Here is a 26,324-nt window from a genome sequence, read left to right on the forward strand (position 1 = left end):
CAACCTACCAGGGCAATTCCATCCGGGTTCAGACAGGCTGCTGGCACACATGCAGGTGTAGTTTCCCTCCATATTTGTACAGGTGGTATTTTCCCCACAGGTGTGCATGCCCAGTTGGCACTCATCAATGTCTGCCATAAAAAAAGGGAGTAGGGAACAAAAGAGTGGGGTGGAGAGGAAAAAGAAGGTTATGCAATTGGAACACCCAACATTCTAGAAGAGGAGCATCTTTAACTTCTGTTATGCTGCATGTTCTCAGAACTCCACACATTTCTAGATTCAAAAATTGTATCATGGACATTGGTGAGAGTGATGAGCTGGGTCACTTGGCTGCGTGCTCATTCATGTAAAGTCCTGACATAAGGCTGGAGGTCTTCCTACTGCTTGGAAGGAAAGGAAACTCCCAATGCTAGTAACTCAGTGAGAAAGTTGGAGATTGGTAAGCAACCTCTAGGCAAATATTTAGAAGTTCAGATCATACCAAATAAAACATTATTGTCTTTTTAACATAAATATAAACTAAGTCATCACTTTCTCCAAACTAGCCATCTTTTTCTTTCTAGGTTTCCACTGCCCTAACATTTAGGTCCTTTCTCTCTTCTGATCTTACATTACTATAAGAACAGCCTTCCCTAATTCCCTATGTCCCACTCTCCTCTGCTCCACTCCTGAACACCAGTGCCAGATTAGTCTTCCCAAACCGCAGCTTTCATCACTGTACCACTTGACTCAAATGCTGCCAGTGCTCTCTGCTGCCAAGAGCTCCACCGCCCAGTATGGTAGCGATGGCATTGGGTGAGCACTGAGCACCTGAACCACAGCTAGTCCATGTTGTGCTGAAAGTGTAGGGCACATGCTAGGTGGTGAAGACTTAGTACCAAAATAAGAATGAATGTAAACTTACCACAATAATTTTATATTGATTACATTTTAAAATGTTAATGTTTTTGATATATTAGAATGAATAAAATATATTTAAGATTAATTTCACCTGTTTTTTAAAAAATTTTTCTAATGTGGCTACTAGAACATTTTAAATTATACATGTGATGACTGATACTACATTTTTATCGGCCATGCTGGTCTAGAAATGTAAAACCCCAATGACTAACCCTCACATTCTAGTCTTCCACAAATATAGCCCAACCCACCTGTTACAGACTGAATTGTATTCTTCCAAATTCATATGTTGAACCCCTGACCCCCACAGTGTGACTATATTTGGAGAAATGGCCTATAAGGAAGTAATTAAGATTAAATGAGGTCATAAGAATGGGACCCTGATCCAATAAGTCATCATAAGAAGAAACATCAGATTCCCTCCCCTCTCTTCTTCCTCCTCCTCCTTCTTTCCTCTCCCTCTATCTCCTCTTCCTCCTCCTTTTCTTCTTCTTTCTTCTTCCCCTTCTCCTTCTTCTTTTTCCTCTTCCCCTTCTTCTTTTCTTCTTCTTCTCTCTCTCTCCCCCTCTCTCTCTCCCTTTTCCCATGAGCCACCAAGAAGAAACAATGTATGTATGCAGGGAGAAGGCAGCTGTTTGTAAGCCAAAGAGAGTCCTCACCCAGAACTGAGTAAGGCAGCACCTTGATGTGGAAAACCTAGCCTCCAGAACTGTGAGAAAATAAATGACTTGTTTAAGCCACCCAGTCTGTACGGCACAAGGACACCATCCTAACAGCCTCATTTTCTGCTTTCTCTATATACAACCTACACTTAGTGGTCAGTTAAGCTATTTTCTATTCCTTCACACTTCTGCCTTATAAAAATTTTGTCATGTTGTAGGTCCATCCAAAATAATGCTCATCCATAAAATCTTTCCTAAAACCTCAAACAGATATTTCTTCTGGTTCTGAACTTCCACTGTAGTTTTTACTTCTCTTACGATGCATAACTTTCTTCACCAATGATCACAGCTATATGTATTTCTTTAAGTATCATCTTGATTTTCCTCACAGTTCCTAGTACTACGTCTTTGCATTAATACCGGCCAATCAAATCTCTATTCTGCATTGCCAATCTGAATGGCTCAAACTGAATCTTTTTTCAAAGACTGATTTCCTGTTATTTTCTCTGTGAACTATCACCTTGAGAGTGAGAGAGAGCTTTTGCAAAAAGCAAAAACAAAGATGTACTCTCAGCAAGAGACACAACTACTTTTTACAATAAGAATGACAACAACACTTCTATACAGCAGTGTATCTCTATCTCTATCTCTATCTATCATATATAAGTGTATATGGAGAGGAAAGGAAGGAGAGAAGGGGAAAGGGAGAGGGAGGGGGAGAGAACAGGAGCACGCTCGCTGCTGCTACCCCAGCTGGGCCGTGACTCCCTGTGGCATTTTTTTTGATGCTGGAAAGGAGGTGCTTAGTAACAGAGTGAAAATCCAGAATCCAAGAAAGTATGCCTTCCTTTCTCCTCAAAGTAAATTAAATATAAAGCCTATTTGTCTAAATTATCCATGAGCCTGCTTAATTAGAGCAGTGATGTTTTCCTGACTAACAGCCAAATATGTGCTTAAAATAGCGTTTACAGAAGTCTGTGGACGCCACAACACTAATCTCCTGAAGGTCTGATTTAAACAAACCAGATCCAGAAAACTGACTGAAATTTCATCTTTAACTTCAACATATAGGAGAAAGCAGTGCCATGGCTTCTTATCAGGGTATCTGCCCTTCACTGTGAAAGATTTTTGTTTTCAGAAAGAAAAGTAAATACTCAAAGAGACAATTTAAAGCCCTGTAGAACTTCAGACAACCACTTCACGGGGCTATGATGGCTTTGGGCAGGTCTTCGCTTGTACGGTGATGCCACGCTGCTGACACCTGGACTGGGACAAGACATTCACGATGTGAACTCCCCCAGAGAGCCACTCCCAGACCTTGGCAGAGGATGGTGGTTATGAAAGAGGTCTTAATCATTCTCTGTTTGTATGCAAATGTCAGGAGCTAGAGTTTGTTGAGAGGCCCTTGCGGCCTTTTCACAGAACCGTGATTCCTCTCCTTACACACACACACACACACACACACACACACACACACACACACACACACACAGAGTGATGTTCACCACCATTCAATCACCAAAGTTGGTCACAAAGAAAATGTTCAATTCCCCTCATGATGGCTCAAAGCACGGAGTATTGATGAGGCGCTGGTGTTACTCAGACTCAGGGAAAAGAGCCAAAAAGGCACAGGGGTGAATTAGCTCTACAGGGTGTTTCTGCTGACTCGTGTGAGAACACATGGGCACAAACTTGACTACCTACCAGGAACTGAAATATGTCCGTTGGAACAGGTCACACAACTCCTCTTTTAGTTTTAACATGCATGTCACCCCAGTTATATCCTGTTTTTTCTTGGCCCACCACACCCAGAGCATTTCGTGAGTCTCTGAGGCCTGCCTCTGCCCACCTGCCTTGGCACACACACTCTTACCAAGACAGTGAGTCCCATTTCCTTGGTAGCCTTCTGAGCACCGGCACACATAGCCACCTTCGGTATTGATGCACTTGGAGGAGGGATGCGGGCAAGCTGGGATACCCATCTCACACTCATCTATATCTGTGGGGAAATGAGCAACTAATGAAATATATTGGCAACCCTGGTATAAATGAGCATACTAGGAAAAAATAAATATAATCGTATACATCCATTCAGCTGTTTACAGAGACTGTAAATCCAATGCAAATCCATAAAGTTCATATCTGAATCAATTTTTACAGATTTCTCACATTTGATTAGTTAAGCATGTGTAAATAAATCACTTTGCGCAGTTTCATACTATTAAGTCCTAAGATTTTTAGAGTAATTGCTAACTTATTTTGAGGCTATTGATATAAAAATAGAAGGCTATCCATCCTAATCTATTTATTAAACTAAAACTTATGAACTAAGCTTAGGGGAGAAAAAATGATTGTGTTTTTATTGGAAGTGTTGAGTTTATAAATTTGACTTGAACTCAAATTCATGTTTCTGAAATGAATTATAAATTCTTCTCCTTAATGCCAACTCCATATATCTCATAACTTTAACACAAACTCAGTGTCATGTAACAACATATTATATGTTTCATATTTTCTATGCATGCTATTCATTATTTTTTAGCTGATACCAAACAATTTATTCAATCCCACTGATCACATAAGTCTTTCTGGAGATTTGGAACCCATACGATCTCAGTGTTTCTGGTTCACTTTTTTACAATCACGCTCACTGGCCTTTGCTCTTACCAGAACATACTCTTCCATCTCCAGCAAATCCTGTCAAACACTGACACGTGGCGACCTCTCCCTCTGAGACACACCAAGAGTGTGCACCACATCCCACGGGACCACAGTCATCTTCATCTGCAACAGCAGGAATCCCATCAGGTTATTTCCAGACCTCAGAGGCAAAAATGGGCTTTAATGTTCTGGGTTCTACAGAACATTCCAGCACGTCTTTTTTCAAGTTCTGGGACAAGTTAACCCTCAAACAGAAACACTGTTGACTTCAGTTTTAACTGTTTGGTGTTCAAACAGCCCTGTGTGAACTCCATGTACAATTTTTAAAAGCATTTAAAATTTGATTCATAAAATTGCTTGGAGTAAGTGGATTCCAATTTCAAAAGGTTTATTGCTTATTTAAGCATTCCCAGCCATTATGACGTACCAAAGCAGTCAGTATGTTCTTATCCCTCAAAGTCACATGGAGTAATATACAGCAAGTAGCTTTGTGTACTAACATGGCAAAAAGATTCAATCATAGAGATTTATTATCAATTTACTAAAATTAGGTTTTATGTATCATAGAATATGTATGTCACAATGTATGTTTATTATCAAGATTTATGTAGTGACTTGCAAACCTCAAGGCACTTTTACAAAGTCATGAACCGTACAAAGTAAATGCTGTAAATGGATCAATTCATTTCATACTCCATTGAAATGCAAATGCCCCAGGGGACAGAGTTGCATGCTGAGCCATAAATATGAGTGAGTTTTTTTCCCTTGAACTACTTATGTATATAATCATCCTCCAAATGCCTCCTCCCTTTCAGAGTTGGGGGGATTTGACATACCACAGGAGGATATAATCTGTCATCTGTCTACTCACTGGTAAGTTGGCTCATCTGCGTATAGAAGCAGTCAAACTTGCCCATAAACTTAAAAAAAGTTAAGTGATCAAAGTAGGATTTGATGCCGTGTGCATGCAGACATTGGGTAATTGTGTTTGATTTGCTCAGCTATATGAGTAAGATTTCTCCTGTGGGAAAACATGCCTTCCAGGCTTCCTTGGTAATGTGTCACTCATGATTCTTAACGATGGACAACTTCAGACTAAGTCAATTACCCATTGGATTCAGCTTTTATTTTGAGGACGACCTTCCAAATCACACAGCTGTTCAGAGTGTGTGGTGCACAGTATCCAATTATGCAAGACATTTTAAATCACTTGTACAATTATCTTAAATTAGAATGATTCAAGATTTATCTGGTAACTTGCAAACACTAAGGCTGCTTCGCATAATGAAAAGCAATGGATATGCAGTTGTTGGAGGAAAGGGCTCTAGCCAAAGTCCTTTCTGCCACAAACCAGCTCTGGAAGAAAGGAATGCCCAGGCTCTACACTCCTCTTCTCTAAAATACACAGGTGATGACTTCTGCCCAGTCTACTTCACATGCTTGTTGAAAAAACTTGGAAAAATAAGAGATCAAAAAAAATCCTCTGAGAATATAAAATGTTATGCCTCTCTAAACAAGGATGATAAAGAAGAAGAATGTTGTGACAGCCTGAATCAGAATTAGCCTATCAGACTCGAAAACTACATTCTGGGGCCTGTTCATAAAACTAATGATTTTATTCAAAAGTATCTAATACACCCCAGGCCAAAAATACAGTAGTCGAGAATACAGACAAGAGCTTTGCTTTCTTGTATTGAAGAACAACTGTGACAAGCACTACTCATGAAACAATACCTATTATAGTTTGTGAAGTAGCTCTCACCTCACCTGGACAGGAGACTAGAAAAGTCTTTCTGAGTGAGAGTATATAATGCTGAAATCTGAAGGAGTAGCAGGATTTGGAGGGGTTAGGAAGAGCACTGTGGGCCAAGCACACAACAACACCTGCATGTTACGGGTAAGGCCAAGGTAACTGAAGCAGTTCACAGAAAGCTGAGGACGGAAGGGCACATGTTTAGGTTGTTAAAGTGTGTAAGGGCTAGTATATCTAGGGCCCTTGTAAGGGCTAGCACATCTAGGGCCCAACAGGCCACATTAAGAATTTTAAATTTTATTCATGAATTTGAATAACTCACGATGTTAGTAAATTTGACAACAAAACTTTTTAAAAGTATATTTACTGATTATGCTATTATAATTGTTCTAAAGTTTCCCTCTTTGTCCCCCTCCACTTAGTATCCTGCTTCCCTCCAGCAATCCCCCCTTTCAGTTCATGTCCATGGGTCATGTATGTAAGTTTTTTGGTTTCTCCATGTCCCATACTATTCTTAACCTGCCCCTGTCTATTTCGTATCTACCAATTATGCTTCTTGATCCATGCACCTTTTTTCCTATACTCCCTTTCCCCCCTCCCAGCTGATAACCCTCCAAATGATCTCAATAGCTATGATTCTGTTCCTGTTCTGGTTGTTTGTTTAGTTTTTGTTGCTGTTTTTCAGATTCAGTTGTTGATAGTTGTGAATTTGTTGCTTTTTAAATGTTCATGGTTTTGATCTTCTTGTTTTTCTTAGATAAGTCCCTTTAACATTCCATGCAATAATGGGTTGGTGATGATGAACTTTAGCTTTACCTTGTCTGGGAAGTACTTTATCTGTCCTTCCATTCTAAATTATAGCTTTGCTAGATAGAGTAATCTTGGTTGTATGGCCTTGCTTTTCATCACTTTGAAGACTTTTTTCCAGTCACTTCTTACCTGCAAAGTTTCTTTTGAGAAATCAGCTGACGGTCTTATGGGAACTCCTTTGTAGGTAACTCTCTGCTTTTCTCTTTCTGCTTTTAAGATTCTCTCTTCATCTTTAACCTTTCACATTTTTATTATGATGTGTCTTGGTGTGGTCATCTTTGGGTTCAACTTGTTTGAGACTGTCTGAGCTTCCTGGATTTTCATGTCTATTTCCTTCACCAAATCAGGAAACTTTCTTTCATTATTTTTTCCAATAAATTTTCAATTTTTTCCACTTCCTCTTCTCCTTCTGGAACCCCTATGATTTGGATGTTGGCATGTTTGGAGATGTCACAGGGGCTTCTTACACTATCCTTGCTTTTTAAAATTCTTGTTTCTTCTTTCTATTCTGGTTGAATGTTTATTTCTTCCTTATGTTACAAGCTGTTGATTTGAATCCTGGCTTCCTTCTCTACACTGTTGGTTCACTGTGGATTTTTCTGAATTTCACTTAGTGTAACATTCATTTCTTCCTTTATGTTGTTGCCATAATCAATGAGTTCTTTGAGCATCCTGATCACCAGTGTTTTGAACTCTGCCTCTGATAGGTTGGCTATCTCCATTTTGTTTAGCTGTTTTTCTGGGGTTTTGTTCTGTTGTTTCATTTGGGCCATATTTCTTTGTATCCTCAATTTGGCAACATTGCTATGTTTGTTTCTGTGTATTAGGTAGAGCTGCTTTGATTCCTTGTCTTAGTGTACTTGTTAAGCTACATGGGGTAGAGGCTTAGGATTCACTAGGGCAGAGTAACCGACTTCCCCACTTTGTGGCTTTGTGGGGGGGGAGGGTTCTGAGTGGGGACAATGCTGCTGCTTGGCTTCTAGAGGTTTACCCAGCACTTGCCCCATTTTCTTTCACTTCACCCACCTCCCATATGCAACTGGCACCCTTCTAGTTGTTGCCCCGGTGATGAATCCAAGAGTGGGTGGCTCTGTGTAAGTTCCATGTCCATGTGGACCCCTTAAACAGACTATCCTGAAAGTCTGGCAATTTATTCCACTACCCCAACCCCACTGGTTTTTACAACTAGAAGTTATGGGGATCTATCTTCCTGGTATCAGAACCCTGTGTTGTACTATAGGAGACCATTCTGCCTGGTATGGGACCAGCCCCCACTCAGAAAAGGCCAGTAAACAGCAAGGTCCAGTGCACAGGACCCATGTCCATGGATAGGTTCTCCCCTGGGGAATCAGGCCTGCATTGTACCTAGGCAACTTTGAGACTTGCTTTTTGCTAAAAGTGCCTCAATTCATTGTGAATTGAGGCAGCAAACATTTACTGCATATCTTTAAAGTAACTTCCTAAAATCTATGCTAAACCTTCCAAGGATGAGTGTAACCAATTCAACCATTTTTCTTTTGCATTTGCAAATATCCTTCTTCTGTGATGTGATTAGCAGCATCCTCTCCTTTGTTTTCTGTAAAAGGTAAACACCTAAAGTGAACCTGTGCATAGTAAATGAGGACCATCCTCAACGTAATGTGCTCAAAAAAACAATAAAAGCTGTCAAGGCGAGGTTCGGGGAGCTCTCCTCTTGAGAGAGAGGCCAAGCTGTCCCTTTTCCTCCACAGGACTCGGTAGTCCGTGTGAATTTGTCTCTTCTCAGCCACAATGCTGCAGACCCCACGGGCTGGGTTCTGCATCACTATACAGCCTGGCCTGGGGCTGGGATAGCTTACTTCCAAGGTATCCCTCCTGATTTTTATCCTCCACACATGAATGTGGAACCACCTGTTCTACCACCACTGCTGCCTCTCTGTGCTACACTACATCTCCTCACCTCTTCACCCATCTCTGCAACTCTGCCCCTTCTCCTCATCTGGATAAAGGTGGCTTCTTTATATCGTTCATTGTCAGACTTCCATATAGATTGATTTCCTGCCAGTTCTGGGTGTTTTTTATTTTGAGGTTTTCTTGTAATTCTTCTTGTGGTTGCGCAAAAAGGTGAAATGTGTCTACTTATGCCTCCATCTTGACTGGAAGTCTGCCCAAGGCAAGAGTAGAAGTGGTCTCCACTCTTTCCTAGATGCCACTGCTATAGCCCTCCAAAACTTTGTATGATTGAATCTCTTTGTGGTATTGTACACAGGTCTACTTGCTACATATCAGTCTGTATGTCTTTGGGCAGTAAGAATATATTGACATAAAATACAGTGTAGAGTTTTCAAATTTTTTTAGTATAGAAACTTTGTTGAAATGAAATCTCACTCATAATGAGACCCCTTAGCCTAACACAACTTTGAACTACAACTTTGAACTACAGCTTAGAACTACAACTTTGAAGCCAAAGAAGAAGAACACTATCCAGGTATGAAAAGATGAGGTAGTTTTTAACCAAAACAATCAATTCCATCTATTCTGCACAAGGCAGCGTATAACTTCCAGGTATGAAGCCAAACACAGCCTATGATATATGTATTCCAAATCTTTGGCCATTTCATCACTCCCTCATCTCACCTATATGCATAATTTACTGTCATTCATCTTGGTCTTTGAGTCTCCCAAATATTAGTTTTTTAAAATATGCTTTATGAGCCTCTAGGGATCCTTAGTGGCTTTTAAAGTTTCTCCATACTGCTAATACTTGTATTGTTTTATTTCATCATATTGTTTGTCTCCACATCAGACTGTGACCTTGGAGACTGGGGCTATATTTATCTCATCATGGTATCTGCAGCACTCAGTATAGTGCTGAGTTTGGCAAAGAAATAGCTGTTAAATGAACAATATCCCTGATGGGACAATGTTTTCAGTATTTCTTTTCTTGACATGAATTAATTATTTAGTCTTAATTAAAAAAAAACTTTGGTCAAGTCACTAACTTCATATATCTTAGTCTCAGTTTTCAAATCAGAGCAATGATGTGTTGTGATAAAGGATCAAATTAGAGGATAAAGTACCCGGTAAACTCTAAAGCTCCATACAAATTATCACTACTAAAAATATCCACCTCTTTGTATATTTATCAACTATCACACTCTAAGTTCTTTTGAGGAGGGGTATGAGATCCTAGGGACACATACATTGACAAAAGAGTCTGCAGATCACAGAAGTTTGAGGAGCACTTGGTTAAGTGCATGTAATGTCCTACCATAGAGTTTCCAAACTTATTTTTAGTCACAGACATTTTTTTAAAATCTTACTCAGCTGCACTGACTGTAGGTGAGAGACCTAGAGAAGGGGTGGGATTTTCAAAAGACCTCAGGCTGAGCTAAATCCAATTTGGAAACCACTGGCCTCGTGAGCGAACATACAATATAAAAGAATTAGGTTCCCTAAAGTTGTTACATGCTGAACAATCACTTAGCATTTTGGTGATAAATGTGCCATAGAGAAGAAAAATTCTAATATTTTCTAATTGTGGATTTTCTGGAGCAGCTGAAGGAAATAACCTATATTTTTTAAATCAATCATTATTTACTTTTACACTAATGGAAGTACAGTTGCATGAGCCAAATACAAAATTTACTAGGTACAGAGGGATACACTCAGGTCTGCTCTGTCTTATTTTTCACCTTTGTCTCCAAGTTAGATTTCTTCCAAGAAGGTTTAAGTCCAAAGAGTCTCATTGAGTCAAGTTCATATGGTATCATCTTCCTCAGACACACAGTTCAGATAAGAAGAACCAAAGTTTGGCTTTACTAGCTTTGTGTAAATTTAATCAACATTAAATTAGAGAGATAATTCAGAATTTCTGATTGGTGGGATGGAAATTGTTGGGCCCGAAGCTGTACTAGAGACTCGTTATTCATACCTGACACCATGATTTCAGCCACAAGCATATGCTGAGATTGTGTAGTGTTATCTTCAAACTCTTGACTGCTGGGTAAGAAGTCCGATGACATTTCTTGATGACTTAGATCTGCTTCACTACCTATGGAAGGTCAACAGATATAACTAATTTAACTTTCATGATTCAAGAAAAGTTTTATTTAGTTTATATTTATGGCTCTTTGTTGGTTGACAATTCAGATCCATCCTTACAGCAACAGCATTCAAGGAAATTACCAGGGTCTTGGTGACTTTGAAATCCTCACTGGCTAGATCACACCATCCCAGCTTTACTCTGTGCAACTTACCATTGAGGGAGGGGGCCAGCAGGGAAGAAAGGCGGGGCATTTTTAGGTACTGGCAAAAAACCCAACCCAGAATCCTTATGAATACAATCAGCTTATAATCACAGAATGCCATTCCAAGGGAAAATTGAGGAGAAGTCTTCCATACATACTCCTCCTTTAGGCTGTTTTGAACACTTATTTTAGCCTGATTTTACTTGTATTTAAATATGTGGCTGGGCATAAACAAAGCATAATTTAACACAGGCATAGGACCTATGTAACTTCCCAGATATGGGAGAAATGGATCCCTTAAAGCAGCAGGCGTGTTCTCTAAGTGTGGTGCATGGATCTCGGGGGTCCCACTGCATGGAGTTCATAAGGTCAAACTATTTTTATAAAAGGCAAATAATTTTGAGATGATTTCCCTTTTTTCACTGTATCTGGATTGATACTAATGGACAAGAGCAATGACGGGTGGAACTGCAGTGCTTTAGCCTGAATCAAGGCCATGGCACCAAACTCTACTAGTTGTCATGTTCTTCACTGCCACATCTAAGCTCTCTCTCTCTTTCTCACACACACACACACACACACACACACACACACACACACACTTCTTTCATTTAAGAGGATTCTTGATAAAGAGTAATAATTACTGCCCTGGCCAGTGTGGCTCAGTTGGTTGGAGCGTTGTCCCGCAGACCAAGAGGTCTTGAGTCTGATTCCCAGGCAGGGTACATACCTATGTTGTGGGTTTGATCCACAGTCTAGAAGGCAACCAATATATGTTTTTCTCTCTCTCTCCAAAAAAGCAATGAAAAAATGTCCTTGGGTAAGGATTTTTAAAAAGTAAGAATTATTAATCTTTTTAAATCTTCCCCATGGAATATTTGGCTGTTTAACATTCTTGTAATAAAGTGGAAAGTACACATAACACAATATCTGTGAAGATACTGAATTATGATGGTCATCTGAAGGAAAATCACTTGTATGCTCTTTGAGTTGCAAGTTAAAGCTAGTCTCTTTTTTCACTGAACCTGATTTTTACTTGAAAGGATAACTGATAAATTGTGTTATTAACAGTTGGGGATTTGGCAAGCTTTTTTTTAAAAAAAAAATGAATGAAGTGAGCCCGTCACCTCAAGAAAAACAACTCACAGTACTTGCTACCATAATAAAATTTGAGCTTTCAAGTGAAAAGTAGAATACTATTATAGAAAATTTTCTCCAGTACCATGAGCTTGACAAAATCTGAATACTCAAAACTTTTCTGATGAGTTTGATGGTGACACTTAATAAATGTACATGAATGATTTTTGTACATGAATGTAACAATTGGAAGATCTGCATAACTCAACCAAATTTTCAAATGACTAAAATATGATATGACCAAATCATGCAAGAGAAAAGAGCCACTCAAAGTACAAAATAGATCGTTGATACGTCAGAAGACAAAAAAGTTTGCCTTTCTTAACAAACTTTTTAAAAGTTTGACAATTTTAATATGTCAGAAGACAAAAAAGTTCAATGATATGGCTTCTGATTCCACATTGCAACCAAGTTCCAAGAAACTACCAAATGTATAGTTCTGATATAGTATCAAATAAAAAATGAAAAAAAAAAGCATCTGAAAAAGCTGTTAAACATTCCTTCCTCCCTTTCCCAACTCCATGTCTCTGTGAGGCCAAATTTTCTGCATAGGCTTCAACTAAAACAACCCAGCAACAGACTTAACCTGTACACAGGGGTGAGAATCCAGCTGCCCTCTATTAAGCCAGACATTAGATATAAAGGTAAACCAATGCCATTCTTCTTACTGCATAGTTTTTTCTTCTGGAAAATATAATTATTTCACTTATTTCTATAAAATACATTATGTTAATATGTAATGGAATATCAGAATCACTTTAATAAAGATATTTTAGAATTATTTAAATTTTAATTTCTAATATAAATGTTGATAGATGTAGTTCAAAACAAGAAAAACGCTGGGGTTCTCAATAATTTTTAAGAGTATAAAATGCACCTGAAGCCAAAAATATTAAGAACTGTTGTCCTAAGGCATTAATAGAAAGTTCTGAAAATCCAAAATATCCAATTCTAGTCCATGACCTGAATAGAGACTTCCCCAAAGAGGACATAGAGATGGCCCACAGACAGATGAAAAGATGCTCAAGGGCACTAATCATCAGAGACATGCAAATTAAAACCATAATGAGATACCATCTCACACCTGTCCGAATGGCTACCATCCATAAGTCAATGAACAACAAGTGCTGGCGAGGTTGTGGAGAAAAGGGAACCCTAGTGCACTGCTGGTGGGAATGCAGACTGGTGCAGCCACTGCGGACAGTAGTATGGAAACACCACAAAAAATTTAAAATGGATCTGCCTTCTGATCCAGTAATCCCACTTCTGGAAATATATGTGAAGAAACCCAAAATATTAATTCAAAAGAACACAAGCACCCCTGTGTTCTTTGCAGTGTTATGTACAATGGCCAAGATATGGAAGCAGCCCAAGTGTCCATCAGTAGATGAGTAGATAAAACAACTATGGGACATTTACACAATGGAATTCTACTTGGCCATAAAAAAGAAAATTTCACCATTTGCAGCAGCATGGATGGACCTGGAGAACATTATGCTAAAAATAATGTGAAATAAGCCAGTCAGAGAAAGACAAATACCATATGATCTCACTCACATGTGGAATCTAATGAACAAACTGAACTAACAAGCAAAATAGAGACAAACCCATAGATAAAGAGCAGCATGACAGTTACGAGGGGGCTGAGAGGTGGAGGAATCAAGCAAAAAGGAAAAGGACTCACGGACATGGACAACAGTGTGGTGATTGTGGGGGAAGGGAAGTATAAGTGGGAGAATGAAAAAAACACAATTAAAAATTGTGGTAAAATTTTTTTTTTAAAAAGAAGCCCATAGTCATCAGAGGAAGGAAAAAAAAAAACACTTGGCATCCCTAAAATCAGAGGAGCTTTTAATACACAAAATATTAAAGAGCAGCAAGTGCATAAAGTTCAGTGTAGAATAAAACTATATTCCTTACCCAAGGTAAGACACATAATTTATTATATTACCTGTTGGTATCTGGTGGACATTTAGAGCCACACACATTTTCCCATCTGAGGCTTTCACAAAACCTTCACGACATGAGCACTGAGCAGTTCCAAACTCCTCTTTGCAAATGTGTTCACAGCCTCCGTTTTGATATAAGCAGGGATCTGCCCCTAGTGGAAGAAAAGAGATGCATTCACAGAAGGGCTTGGAGATCAAAGAAGTGCCCTTGATACAGATCACAGTGTACAGCTTTGGGGGAAAGAAACTCGGTGTATCTAAGTGGAGCCCATATCAAGAGCTATTTCAGAAGAGTTCCTATAAGGAGCCATTAAGATTAGCTCAGAATGTTATTACCTTATGAGTTATTTAAGTACAACCAGTACATTTGTCCAAGAAGCTCTTTAGGCAGATGAGATGCCTATTTCCTAGCCCATGATCTAGTCAAAGTGACGAAGGGCAGCAAGGAAAGAAGAGTTACTGTAAATGACTAGCCACCTCCTCTATTTGCTCACTCCCTGGCACTGTCAGGGAGTGGAGGAAGGCCTCAGTGTAGATCGAAGCTCCCACTGCAGGTGTCTAAATTGTCCCTCCCCACCCCCACCCTTAGTTCCTTTAACACCAGAGTCTTTTAAAAGGACCACGGAAGTAACAGTTGTCCAGGAAGAGGAAACATGAGATTGGAAGACTAAAGCCCAAATTCACTACCAGAGAGTTTTAGTTTAAAACAAGATCCAAATCTCAGGAAATTTTAACATCTGCCTAGATTAGTGAGAACTGCAAAATCTCCCCTCCTCCCTTGTGATCAAACAATTAAAATAGTTGCCGATTCCAGTCAAAGAAAGGCTGTGTAACATGTCCAGTGTACCTGGTTTTGCCAATGGATGAACTACAACCAGTGATGAGGGCTTCAGCATGCTGCCTCGGAGACGTACCCTGTTTTTGCCAGTCCTCTTGTTCACCCTTATTACCGATGGCACAGTCCAGTCAGAAAACCACACGTGATCCTCAAACACAGCCACAGCGAATGGGTGACCTGGAAGCAGTTCCGATCCATTACAAACATCTTGTCTTTGCCATGAATAAGTTCAAAAGGACAAGGCTTGAAATGCCTATGCAATCCCTAGACTAAATCAATTCTTCAACATAACTGCTAAGCAAGGTACCACCTGATGGGGCAACCTTGTCTCAGAATGGAAGCCTGCTGGTGTGAAGTCCTCGCAGAGGCCATTGTCACCCAGCATTCAGAAAACTGGAGAACATGGCCTCATGGAAGTACAGGGTGGGGTGAAAGTAGATTTATAGTTGTGAGTACACAAATTACAGAGTTCATTCTTGTATTATTATTTATTAATTAGTGTATTATTTTCTTTAAGAACAACTCTAAACCTACTTTGGCCCCACCCTGCAATAGCACCAAGATGATGAACAACACAAATGTTGTTCAGTGATTCTGTCACTATTTATAGACTAAACTTCAGCAAATAATCTTGCCCGTCTTTGCCTTCAGTTCCTTGGCTTTTGAATGGCAGGAATAGGTAGCACACTAATTCACAGGTGGCCGTAAGGATACTTAAACATTTCAGGTAACTGAACAACAGTTTCCTCAAATTCCCAGCTCCGCCAACACATTTCCCTGATCTGGATGCCCACCTCTTTCCCTATCTCGCCTCTTTTCTAATATTCACCCATTGACCTGTGCCCCTGGTGTCCTCTGTCCTGCTTCTCTAGGCCATTGTTCAGTCAATTACCCCTTTTGTTTACATCTTCATTCTTTTCATTCTTAATTTCCTCATCCCCTTGACTCCTCCCCCTGGCTTCTTTTTGTCTCTTTCTTTTCATTTTTAGCCAAGGGTTTTGAAAGTCATTTATTATCTGCTCTTGCCATTTTCATCACAACTAACCCCTAGGTTGGCCCTTCTGACCCCACCTTAACTAAATCCACTTCTCCCTGCTGCTGAAATTGCTCTGATAAGATTTTCCAATATTTAGTAAGCAAGGAAATGTTGTAATCTACCATGTTAATGTAGATTAACCAGTAGTTAATCTACCAGTAATTAAAGACTAAAGCTAACGACACCCAAGTTTCGAGGCTTTAATCACGTCTCATCACATTCCCCAGGTCGGTCTTTGCTGACGAGCAATGGATTTGGTGGATTAGAATGAATGTCTCTCTCTCCTGGCAGCAAAGGCAAATGCCGTCTGTGGTTGACCCGGATCCTCCACCCACGGTCACTGACCAGGGCCATTAAGATTCATTTTAGTCTCCAGCCCACTGTCCCAAATTAAAACCATAAATGCAGCAAGGAAATTCTTTTATATAGCTGTTGTTTTTTTATCTAGGTAATAAAAACAATGACACAATATTTACCNTTAGAGGCTTTAATCACGTCTCATCACATTCCCCAGGTCGGTCTTTGCTGACGAGCAATGGATTTGGTGGATTAGAATGAATGTCTCTCTCTTCTGGCAGCAAAGGCAAATGCCGTCTGTGGTTGACCAGGATCCTCCACCCACGGTCACTGACCAGGGCCATTAAGATTCATTTTAGTCTCCAGCCCACTGTCCCAAATTAAAACCATAAATGCAGCAAGGAAATTCTTTTATATAGCTGTTGTTTTTTTATCTAGGTAATAAAAACAATGACACAATATTTACCACCTTGGCCAGTGTATAATTCAGCAGCATTAAGTACATTCACGTTGTTGAGCAAACAAATTCCGGAAACTTTTTATGTGGTAAAACTAAAACTCTATACCCATTAAACCACAGCTTCTCAGTTCTCCCTCTCCCTAGTCCCTGACGAAGCCCATTCTACCTTCTGTTTCTATGAATTAGACTATTCTAGATACCTCAATAAGTGGAATCATACAACATTTATCTTTTGTGACTGGCTTATTTCACTTAGCGTCATGTCTTCTGGGTTCATCCATGTTGACGCCTGTGTCAGAATTAGCTATAGTTTGTCAATAAATACCCCACACTAGACATAATACTTCTTATTTTTTTGGTTATGAAAAAGCCACAATTGCATTTAAAGTGAAGAATAAGTTCCTTCAATCTTTACATTAAAAGTCTTGAACTGGCAGTTGAGAAGCCTCCATTTACATGCCTATAGATGGCACTGTAGTGATGGGAATAGTTATTCAGACATTCAAAAATTCTCAGTTATTTGATAATGGCCTTTAATAAGAAGCTGCATCAGTCACAAATTTGAGTAACAATACAAATTATTTTCTTTTAAATATCTGCTATGATTTTGGGTTTGGAATAGTATGCCTTTGCATTCTGGTTAGAATATTTCATATCCTTTAGGGCACTCATATATCAAAGCTACAATTTCACATTTATCTGGCAGATGAAACTTTGAAATAGACCCATGGCTTCACAGAAACAACATTTGTGTAGCTCTCCATTGATATCAGCTTCCCACAATGACTCAATAAATACCTGTTATGTACGTGGATGAGTAAAGTCTAGAATTGTACACGTGCTTATGGCTTATTGTGAAGCATCTCTTTAATTTTTAAGGAAAATTAAAAGTATGTAAAATTTTCAGTTGTACTTATCTTGATCTACTTAATGTATAATACAAATCTAGAAATTCACTAGCTCTAAAATCAGAGAGTGGGCAAAATAAATATTTTATACATATTATTAGCTTGTTAGCTTGTTCCTCAAAAAAGAAACCATGTGTTTCATCTTCCCAAGCAACCAGTTTGTAAAGCTCCAAAGCATCTTTAACATCTCCTTGGCCCTCATTTCTATCTCCAATTTGTTAGTAAATGCTCTCAATTTTTTTATTCACAGTGATTTTTAAAAAAATATTCTAGCTCTCCATTTTACTGTTAAATGGTGATATTCCAGCTCAGGCCTTCACTAGCTGTTGTCTGGACAACTTCGTAGTTTCCTAAATAATTTCCTTCTCTCCAGATTTCCAGTCCGACTCTCACACTGTGGAAAACCTAAGTGGTTGTCCTGAAATACCAACCTTATATATATTTCCTGCTCAAGGATATGTGATGGCGCTCTAATGCATTCAGGATGAAGTCCATCCACGTATCTTGGCAAAACTAACATACAAATACCAATTTTTGCAGCCTTATTTCAAATGACACACTTTTATCACCATCAATTTATCACATGGCCCAGTTCAAATGTTTTTGCAGATTCCCTGAGGCGAAAATGAGTCTTTCAGTGAATCTCAGAGCCATTTGTACTTCTTTTTAAACAGTTACCATAGCTACAGTATATTTAAGAAAATACACACATGATAACCTATGTAAAATCTGAAACTATATAAGGAGGAAAACTATATTAATCTTTGCACATGTGATCAATAGCTATTCACTAATCTCTGAAGGTGATATATCACTGTTGTAAAAATGACATTTTCTAAAGATAAAAACTGAATCAAGTTCTTATTCTTAAAGAAGTTTTTTTTTAAAGGTTTTATTTATCTTTAGAGAGGAAGGGAAGTAGAGAAGGAGAGAAACATCAATGTACAGTTGCCTCTCGTGAGTCCCCTGCTGGGAACTGGCCTGCAACCCAGGCATGTGCCCTGACTGGAAATCGAACCATGATCATGTGGTTCGCAGGCCCGTGCTCAATCCACTGAGCTACACCAGTGGGCAAGAAGTTTTAAATATTTTAACATTTTCATTCTGATTTTTGGAAAACTTGTCAAAGAGAAGTGATTATATATCATAATTTTTATCCAATATTTCAATGTCCAGGTAACCCTCAGAGCTCATTAATCCCTGCAGAAGTCTATCGGCCTGTTTGTCCCCACTCCTGTCTCGCTGTATGGTTAAGAGCGTGTGCATACTCGTGTGTGTGTGTGTGTGTGTGTATGTATAAACACGTTTTGTATTTAACACTCATCAACTCTCAGGCAAGATAAAGAATCCCCCATCCAAAAGCCTCACCTACATCATTCTGGGCAAGTCTTTGGCGTTTTGAACCATCCAGATTGGCCATTTCAATCACAGACTGCTTGGCATCGCACCAATACAACTTGTCGGTTAAGAAATCAATTGTTAGTCCACTGGGCCACAGCAGCCCAGAGCTGGCGATAACCAGTCGGCCAACGCCTCGAAGGGAAGAACTTTCAATTCGTGGATTAATCCCCATGTCAGTCCAGAATAGTCTCCTTTAATCAAGAAAGAAGACAACAAATAAAATTTGCACAAAAATTCTCCCATTCTTTCATCATTGGGAACATCAATTTAAACCATTCTAGGATAAACTAAGCAATATAGAAGAAAGAAGTATAGCCCTGTATGTTGAACAAATAATTTTCCCAAAGCAAAAGCTCATCTTTTCTAGGTAGACCATCTTGGACAGGAAATGATGAACTAAGGCTCAGGTCATTTGATAAAAAATGAACTATTAATTTAAAACACTGCAGAATATAACTAACTGAAAAATGTATTCAAGTGCATACTCTTAAATTAGTGTTTCATGCTGCAAAAGGCAATGATATCTTGCTAGTTTGTCTCTCTGCTGTGTGAATGTAAAACTTACTGTACGTGTAAAATTACAACATAAGGGAAAGAGCATATTTATCTATTATCCAGTTTCATGTAATGTGCCCAATGAACTTGGTTAATTTTAAGGCCTGCATATCACATCCTATAACAGTACTGAGAAACAGTTTTTTTGTGGTCGATATCTTTTCTCTGGACTGCTTAGAGATGGTTATACTCTCACTCTTTCAATCATGTGGCCAACTCCGTATCAATGATCACTTATTACCAATATGTATTTTTTATTGTTCTTTAAAGATTTTATTAATTTATTTTAGAGAGGGGAAGGGAGGGAGAAAGAGAGGGAGTGAAACATCAATGAGTAGTTGGCTCTCACATGCCCCCTACTGGGGACCTGGCCCGAAACCCAGGCATGTGCCCTGACTGGGAATCTAACCAGTGACCTTCTGATCCGCAGGCTAGCACTCAATCCACTGAGCTACACCAGGCAGGGCAATTACTACCAATATATTATTTCTCATAGACCATCATAAATAAAATAGAGTTCATTTTTATCTTTGTTTTTCAAAATGTAGGAAGAAATTGGTTATTCTCCTTAATTCTCTGAATCTAAATCAACATTTGTCACTAATTCATATCGAACAACATAGAATCTTCTAATCTTTCATGATTTTTATTTTTTCTTGTCTAAATCTAAAAATGACCTATCACTTGAACTCATCTTATGATTTTCTGAGTAGAATTAATAAATCATACAATCTAAATGTTTTCTACTGCTTCAGAATGCAATAATGTAGCTTTTTAAGGAAAGCAGCTTATTGGCCTTAGGTCTAATTGGTCAATAAACTATAGCCCCTTTCTTTTCAGAAAGAAATTGAATCTGAATAAAATGAAAGGATGTCTAGACAATAACATTTTCATATAAAAATAGAAAATGAAAAGACATTTAAAAATGGAAATAGGATGGTAGCCACATCATTTCTGAAAATGTGGACAAATCTAGTGGATTTTCTTCATTTCTGATTCCGCTGACCACCTGCGATCTTAGCAGAGATTTCGGACATGAACATTTCAAATGTGAGGGCTGCTGAGGGGCGTCCGAATTTCCCAGGTACCTACTTGGCCATTGGATGAACAGCGATTCCTCGTGGCTGAGAGATGTCCTCCTTAATGATTATTTCACGATGTTTTCCATTTAAATCACTGCCTTCAATGACAGATTTCCTAGAATGCATGTCATATAAAGGGGCTTGTTACATTAACTTTGTTTTTTTAAACAAAAGTACTCCATTTCCTTGTTTCTCACTGAACGCAAAGACAGGCATTCTGAACTACCCCCTTGTGCGGTGTGTGCGCAGGCACTCACTCATGCCCAGATCAGGAGGACCAAACGCCCATCTTTACCACATGCCCATATGGGCCCCAGGTGATGAAAACACACAGTGAACGGGTAAGGTAGGAGGGGACGGTGTCGGTGTCCTCGCAGGGACGAAGCCAGTGGTGTAAATCCCACCACCCGTTTCTGCTCACAACCCACCATGTCCTCTGGAGTCAGTGGTATCCTGCAGGGAGAAGGTGCCAGCCTCCTGGTCACAGACCTTGGGGAGGAGAGAGAGTACCCCTCCCAGGGCCACAGAGAGGGCCAGCACAAGGGCAGGAGGGGAATTTAGGCTGACTTCAACTTTCTCCCACAGGGCACTTAGAAAAATGAGAGTACTGAGCTATTATTTGCTGAACTTTACATTTAAAAAAAACAAAACTCTGGGATCAGGCAGAGAAGGAAATTCTTGTTTCCTAATGCTTCCATTTATTTGTGAAACAACCCTTTATTATCAGACAAATATTTACCGAGCAAGCACTACTCTATATGTCAGGGATCTGCTGAGGCGCTGGAAACAAAATAGCCTGTCTCTGTCCTTATCGACTTCCTAGTTGAGCAGGAGAGCTGGGGAGGGAGAGGAGAGGGAGAGGGAAGGTGAGCAGACAGGGAAAGAGCACCCTAAGCAGAGGCCTCAGCAGGTGCCAAGTCTGGGAGACCTAGACGAGTGTGGAATAGCCAAAATCTCGTGTTAGAAAGTCTGCTGTGGCATTAGTGTGGAGGGCACAAAGCAGGCAAGATGATGGTGACTGAGCTTGGGCAGCAGCAGTGAAATGGAGAAAACTGAGTGGAATCAAATGTGAACCTCTATCCTGTGAAGCTGACCCCGCCTTGGGCCGATGGGGCAACCTGGGCTTCTGAGCAGCCTCTGGAGCCGCCGGGACCACAGGCAGAGGGGGCAGAGCAGCACCCCCTCCCACCAGGGGCTGCCAGTTCCCCGTTTCCCTACTGAAACTAGAAAGTGTAACTATCTTTAACCCATTCAACAGACATGTGAGAAGGGCCTATCTTGTTCTTGTGAGCTGCCTGCTGGCCCTGTTTCCTTGCTACAAATGAGGAAATATAACTATCTTGAAGTCATTCAGCAAGCATCTGGGAAGGGCTTACCCCCTTGTTCTCCTAGATAACGTCTGCATAAGGCAGGCTTGCCCAGAAGCACAAGGCAGGACCATTCTCTCTGCCTTATTCTACAAAATGTTAAGGAGACCTCCTGCAGGTGACTCGTGGGAGTGTAGTTTCTAGCCACTGGGTGAGGAAGGGGTTTTATAGATTCCTCCCCACAGGCTACAGGAAGGAGGGGGGGTGAAGGTAAAACAGCTCAGGACCTGTGTTGGGTCAAATACGCTTTACAAACCTGCAGTTCAGGGCAGTGGATCACTGTTAAACCACTTATATTCCAGGGCCACTTTTAAAAGATCATTTCATTCCCAGATAAAGTGGTTGTCAGAAAGATACTGCTGGGTAGAAGGTATTTTTGAATGCAATGTGTCAAAGTCACTCAGCCACAACTGTCACCGTGCCTGCTCCCTGGTGGGAGCGACTTGCCTGTGGCTGTTGGCTCTGTGCTCACTGTGACATCATCTCTAAACCCTCACTGTTTGGGGCAGGAGTCAGGTGATGGCAACTGAGACCCACACAAACTCCTGACTCTGGAGCTGTTCGCACCACACTGCGCATCTACGTGATCCAGCCAGAAAGCAAACCTCAGCCTCCAGCGTCGGTAATGAGAAAGCCAAGAGGACTGTGCACCCTGGGCTCCTCCGAGTTCAAGCACGACCTAAATCCAGTGGAACACCTTTCCCTTTGTGTCCGCGACCCGACTGGGGCCAACGTCACCTGGACCCTCTGCGACCCACACCCCTTCCAGGGCAAGAGTTGGCCATCCAGAAAACTGGAAAAGTGATTTTTACCTCATGGTAGTTTTATCTCAAAAGAATGAATAAATATATTTTTCCCCCTCTTGATTCTTTTTTACTGGGCAATTGACTTTAGGAATCAGGATTCCTTAGGACAAAATAGTAGCATTGCCAGTGAAATTATCAATTAGCCTCCTTCCTACTGTTGGTAGGTGTTCATTTGAATCTTGTCTTTTCTGAAGCCAATATAAACTAGAAGCATCCACTCTGGTGCTTTTACTGGTTACGAGTTACCATATAACCTAATATCACAAGCTTGGAATCTCAGTTATTTAAATCCAATTTCTAGCTAACACCAAGGTTTTCAAACTATAAACCTTTCATTTCCAGATAAATGAAAGGTTTTCGTTTAGCAGCTGCCTTTGGGAGGAAAGAGGACTTAAGAAGGGCATGTCATTACTGAAACCGGTGAACTAGGGACTGCTTCTGGGGGTGCGGTGCCCGTGTATGTCCTGAAGGCATCACCTCAGCAGTTGGTCCCACAGTGCTGTGAATCAAACACCAGGAAAATTAGAGGTGCCAAGCAAGTGTGGGAAATACGATGAGACCCGGCACCCTCAGAGGAGTTGACAGCGACTGAGATCCGCTGTCCTGATCAACGTTTATGCTCCTGAGGACAGCTGTGCACAAGCTCTGTTATTATGCACAGCTGACATTTTTAAATGTCCTTTTAAGTCAGTTCCACACAGAGGAGGCTGTTATTATAATCTTGAGCATTATTACAACTGAAGCCGACTTTCATTTGTTATATGACTCTGGGTGGAGCACATTGCAATCAACAGTACCTGTCTGTGATTATTAAAAGCATAAGCTTTGGAAGTTGTTGTCCTTGAGTTCAAATCCCAGATCCACTACTTGTGGGCTGCTTGACTTTGATAAAGTTATTTTACCTCTTTGATTCTCAGTTTTTTCAATCTTTAAGTTGGGGATGAAAAAACATCTTTTGAGGACTGGATGGTATGATGGATATAAAGTTCTTAGTGCCGTATCTGCAGCATTTCAGTTAATAAGCAAACACCCGAAGAATAAAAGAAGGAAGGTATGGTTAAGTGAACAACAGAACGAGTGAAAATATACTCACTCTGGTATAGATATGCCATATTATTGATAACTGTACATCACATCATACATCTGGCTCATTTTTAAAAATGCACTTGTTTCCAGGGTTATCCAGAGCAAGAGAGCACTTCTGAAACACAGAAAGCCTATCTGCAAGCATGTAGACCTGTTTCCTGGGACTTCTCCCTCTGGGTTGGCACGGCCGATTTCACAGATGTGAAAGGCTAATTAACTCTCCTTTCTTTTAACTTAACACAATGGCGTGGGTACCAGATGTTCAGGTTGGCCACCATTGCACTTTAGGGTTTTAAGTGACTCTGGGAAGATATCACTCCAGCCCAGAGCATCTCTCACACTGCCCTGTGAGGTGCTCTGTGGTTAGCACCCTCTCTTCCCAAAACGGGGCAGTGGGCTCTCACAGCACGTGCGGGGAAGTGCGGGGTGTTTTCCCGTGTTCCAAGTGGAGGATGAAGCCAGTGATACTACCTACCCCATCCCTCCTATCCCACATGGCTAACAGGAGCATACCCCCTGTCTGTCCAATAGAGTTTACGGTCAATCCAGTCCACAGCAAGACCTTCTGGAACTTCCACTGCTTCCTCGATAAGCCTTTCTCGTTGGGAACCATCCATATTGGCTCTCTCTATCCACTTCAGGGCCGTATGGGCAAAGTAGACCTACAAAAGAGAACACATTTATTTGTTTTAAAAATGAATATGTGATATATACAAATGGGGTGAGTATCATACAGTGGAATTGTTAAGAGCTTGGCTTTGGACATAGATACACATGCAACTGAACTTCAACTGTGCTGCTTCCCAGATACTTATAAACTTAAGCAAGTTAGTCGATGTCTCAGAGTCTCAGTCTCCTCATTGGTAAAATGGACACAATAATACCAAGTACACTAGTTTCACGTATACAACTTCTTAGGGGGGCACTGGGAGAGATTAGCCAAAGAACATATATGCACATATGCACAGCGTAGGGACACAGACAACAATGTGGTAAAGACTGGGGCAGAGGTTGGGGGCTTGGTATAGAGGGCAAAGGGGAGGAGGGAAATGGGAACCATCTGAGAGAGTGTCAACAATCAAAACAAACAAGCAAACAAAACAAAAACAGCAACAACAACAACACCAACACCTCCTTAGCCCTGTGCCTGGCATATAGTTCTATTGTGACTGGGAACTTATTCATCTTTGATCACTGGTCAATAACAAAGCCATCGTACTTGAACTCTTCTTAGGCTCCTACAGCCTGAAAGGGAGCCACGGCTTTCGGTTCAATGGGAACCACACGCCGGGCTGCGTGCTCCCTGCACAGCCCCCCGCACTCTGCTGCACTGAAGTCAAGGGACACAGCTCCTCCCAGTTTTACCACTCACTTGTTCCATTGCCTTGCCAAGTCACTGAACCTCAATTTTGTCAACTGTAAAAAGTGGAGTTAACTCAATGTATGAGTTAGGCTAAATATTTGCTAAAGTTTTTTTATCTCTTACCTAATTGCATTTTAATTAATCCATATTGGATATTGTCCAAAAGACCATGGTTTGAAAAGCAAGAAAATAAGAGCATTAACCAGAAAAATTAAAAACTGCCATACAACTTAAAGTTCATTCTAGGACCTTTTATTCACCTAGTTGTAAAAATACTGTGCAGGGAAAAGACTGGTTTGGTAATAAGTGAATCTTGAACTGATTTTTTCTATTAATTATTTTTTTCTGTTAATATAATTCTTCCATGGAGTGGTATAGATTCAGCTCAGGGAAAGGAAAGATGAATCGATCACTAGTGTTTAATGACTCAACTTCTATTTGCAAAAGTAATTATAGTTGGCCATTACTTATACCAATTAAACACAGAATCAGTTTTCTTCCTTCATTTCTGGCCATTTACCAGTTGCTTCAAATCAGGAAAAAACAAAAGCACAAAGTTTAAAATTCTAAGAATTAATCTAGTAATAACTGAATAATTATGGAGGGATATTAATAACTATGTACATTTATAAATATGGGTGACAAATCCCCAAAAGATGCTATAACATGTTATTTAAGTACATTCTACAGCTTCTAAAACTAACAAAGATCATATGGTCAGCTGATTGGGTTCAAAGTATAAAAATTCTAAGTTTTATACAAAAACTGCATGAGATATATCAGTTTTATATTCTAAGATATATCTAAACTTAGATATATTCTAAGTTTTATACAAAAACTGCAATGACATATATCAAATGCAAATTACTAACTCGTACTTCCTAAGCCCCGCCCCTACCTCCCACTCTTCCCTATTTATGGGCTTCTCACTCTATGTACGGCACTGGACCAGCTCCCATCACTGTGTCCAGAAACAAAACTAAACTTGACATCCTGCTCAATCATCTCCAGTAAAATGGCTGAA

At 40.1% G+C, this 26,324-nt stretch overlaps 1 protein-coding gene across 5 annotated transcripts in view; it reads right to left on the minus strand.

Annotated features, from left to right (window-relative positions):
- Positions 1-26,324, minus strand: part of EGF (epidermal growth factor) — a 95,710-nt gene that overhangs the window by 15,084 nt on the left and 54,302 nt on the right. For 4 of the 5 annotated variants that reach the window (XM_037031832.1, XM_037031830.1, XM_037031829.1 and 1 more), the window contains 9 exons: positions 24,451-24,599; positions 20,689-20,793; positions 19,009-19,232; positions 14,949-15,116; positions 14,104-14,253; positions 10,700-10,819; positions 4,230-4,346; positions 3,436-3,561; positions 9-131 (listed from right to left, as the gene is read on the minus strand). In XM_037031832.1, the coding sequence (XP_036887727.1) occupies positions 9-131; positions 3,436-3,561; positions 4,230-4,346; positions 10,700-10,819; positions 14,104-14,253; positions 14,949-15,116; positions 19,009-19,232; positions 20,689-20,793; positions 24,451-24,599 (1,282 nt within the window). The remainder of the gene's footprint in view (positions 1-8; positions 132-3,435; positions 3,562-4,229; positions 4,347-10,699; positions 10,820-14,103; positions 14,254-14,948; positions 15,117-19,008; positions 19,233-20,688; positions 20,794-24,450; positions 24,600-26,324) is intronic. The other variant, XM_037031831.1, reaches the window with a different exon arrangement.

The sequence above is a fragment of the Sturnira hondurensis genome, unplaced genomic scaffold (genome assembly GCF_014824575.4).
Source record: "Sturnira hondurensis isolate 20B ecotype Veracruz unplaced genomic scaffold, ASM1482457v3 Scaffold0021214, whole genome shotgun sequence".
Lineage (NCBI taxonomy): Eukaryota > Metazoa > Chordata > Mammalia > Chiroptera > Phyllostomidae > Sturnira > Sturnira hondurensis.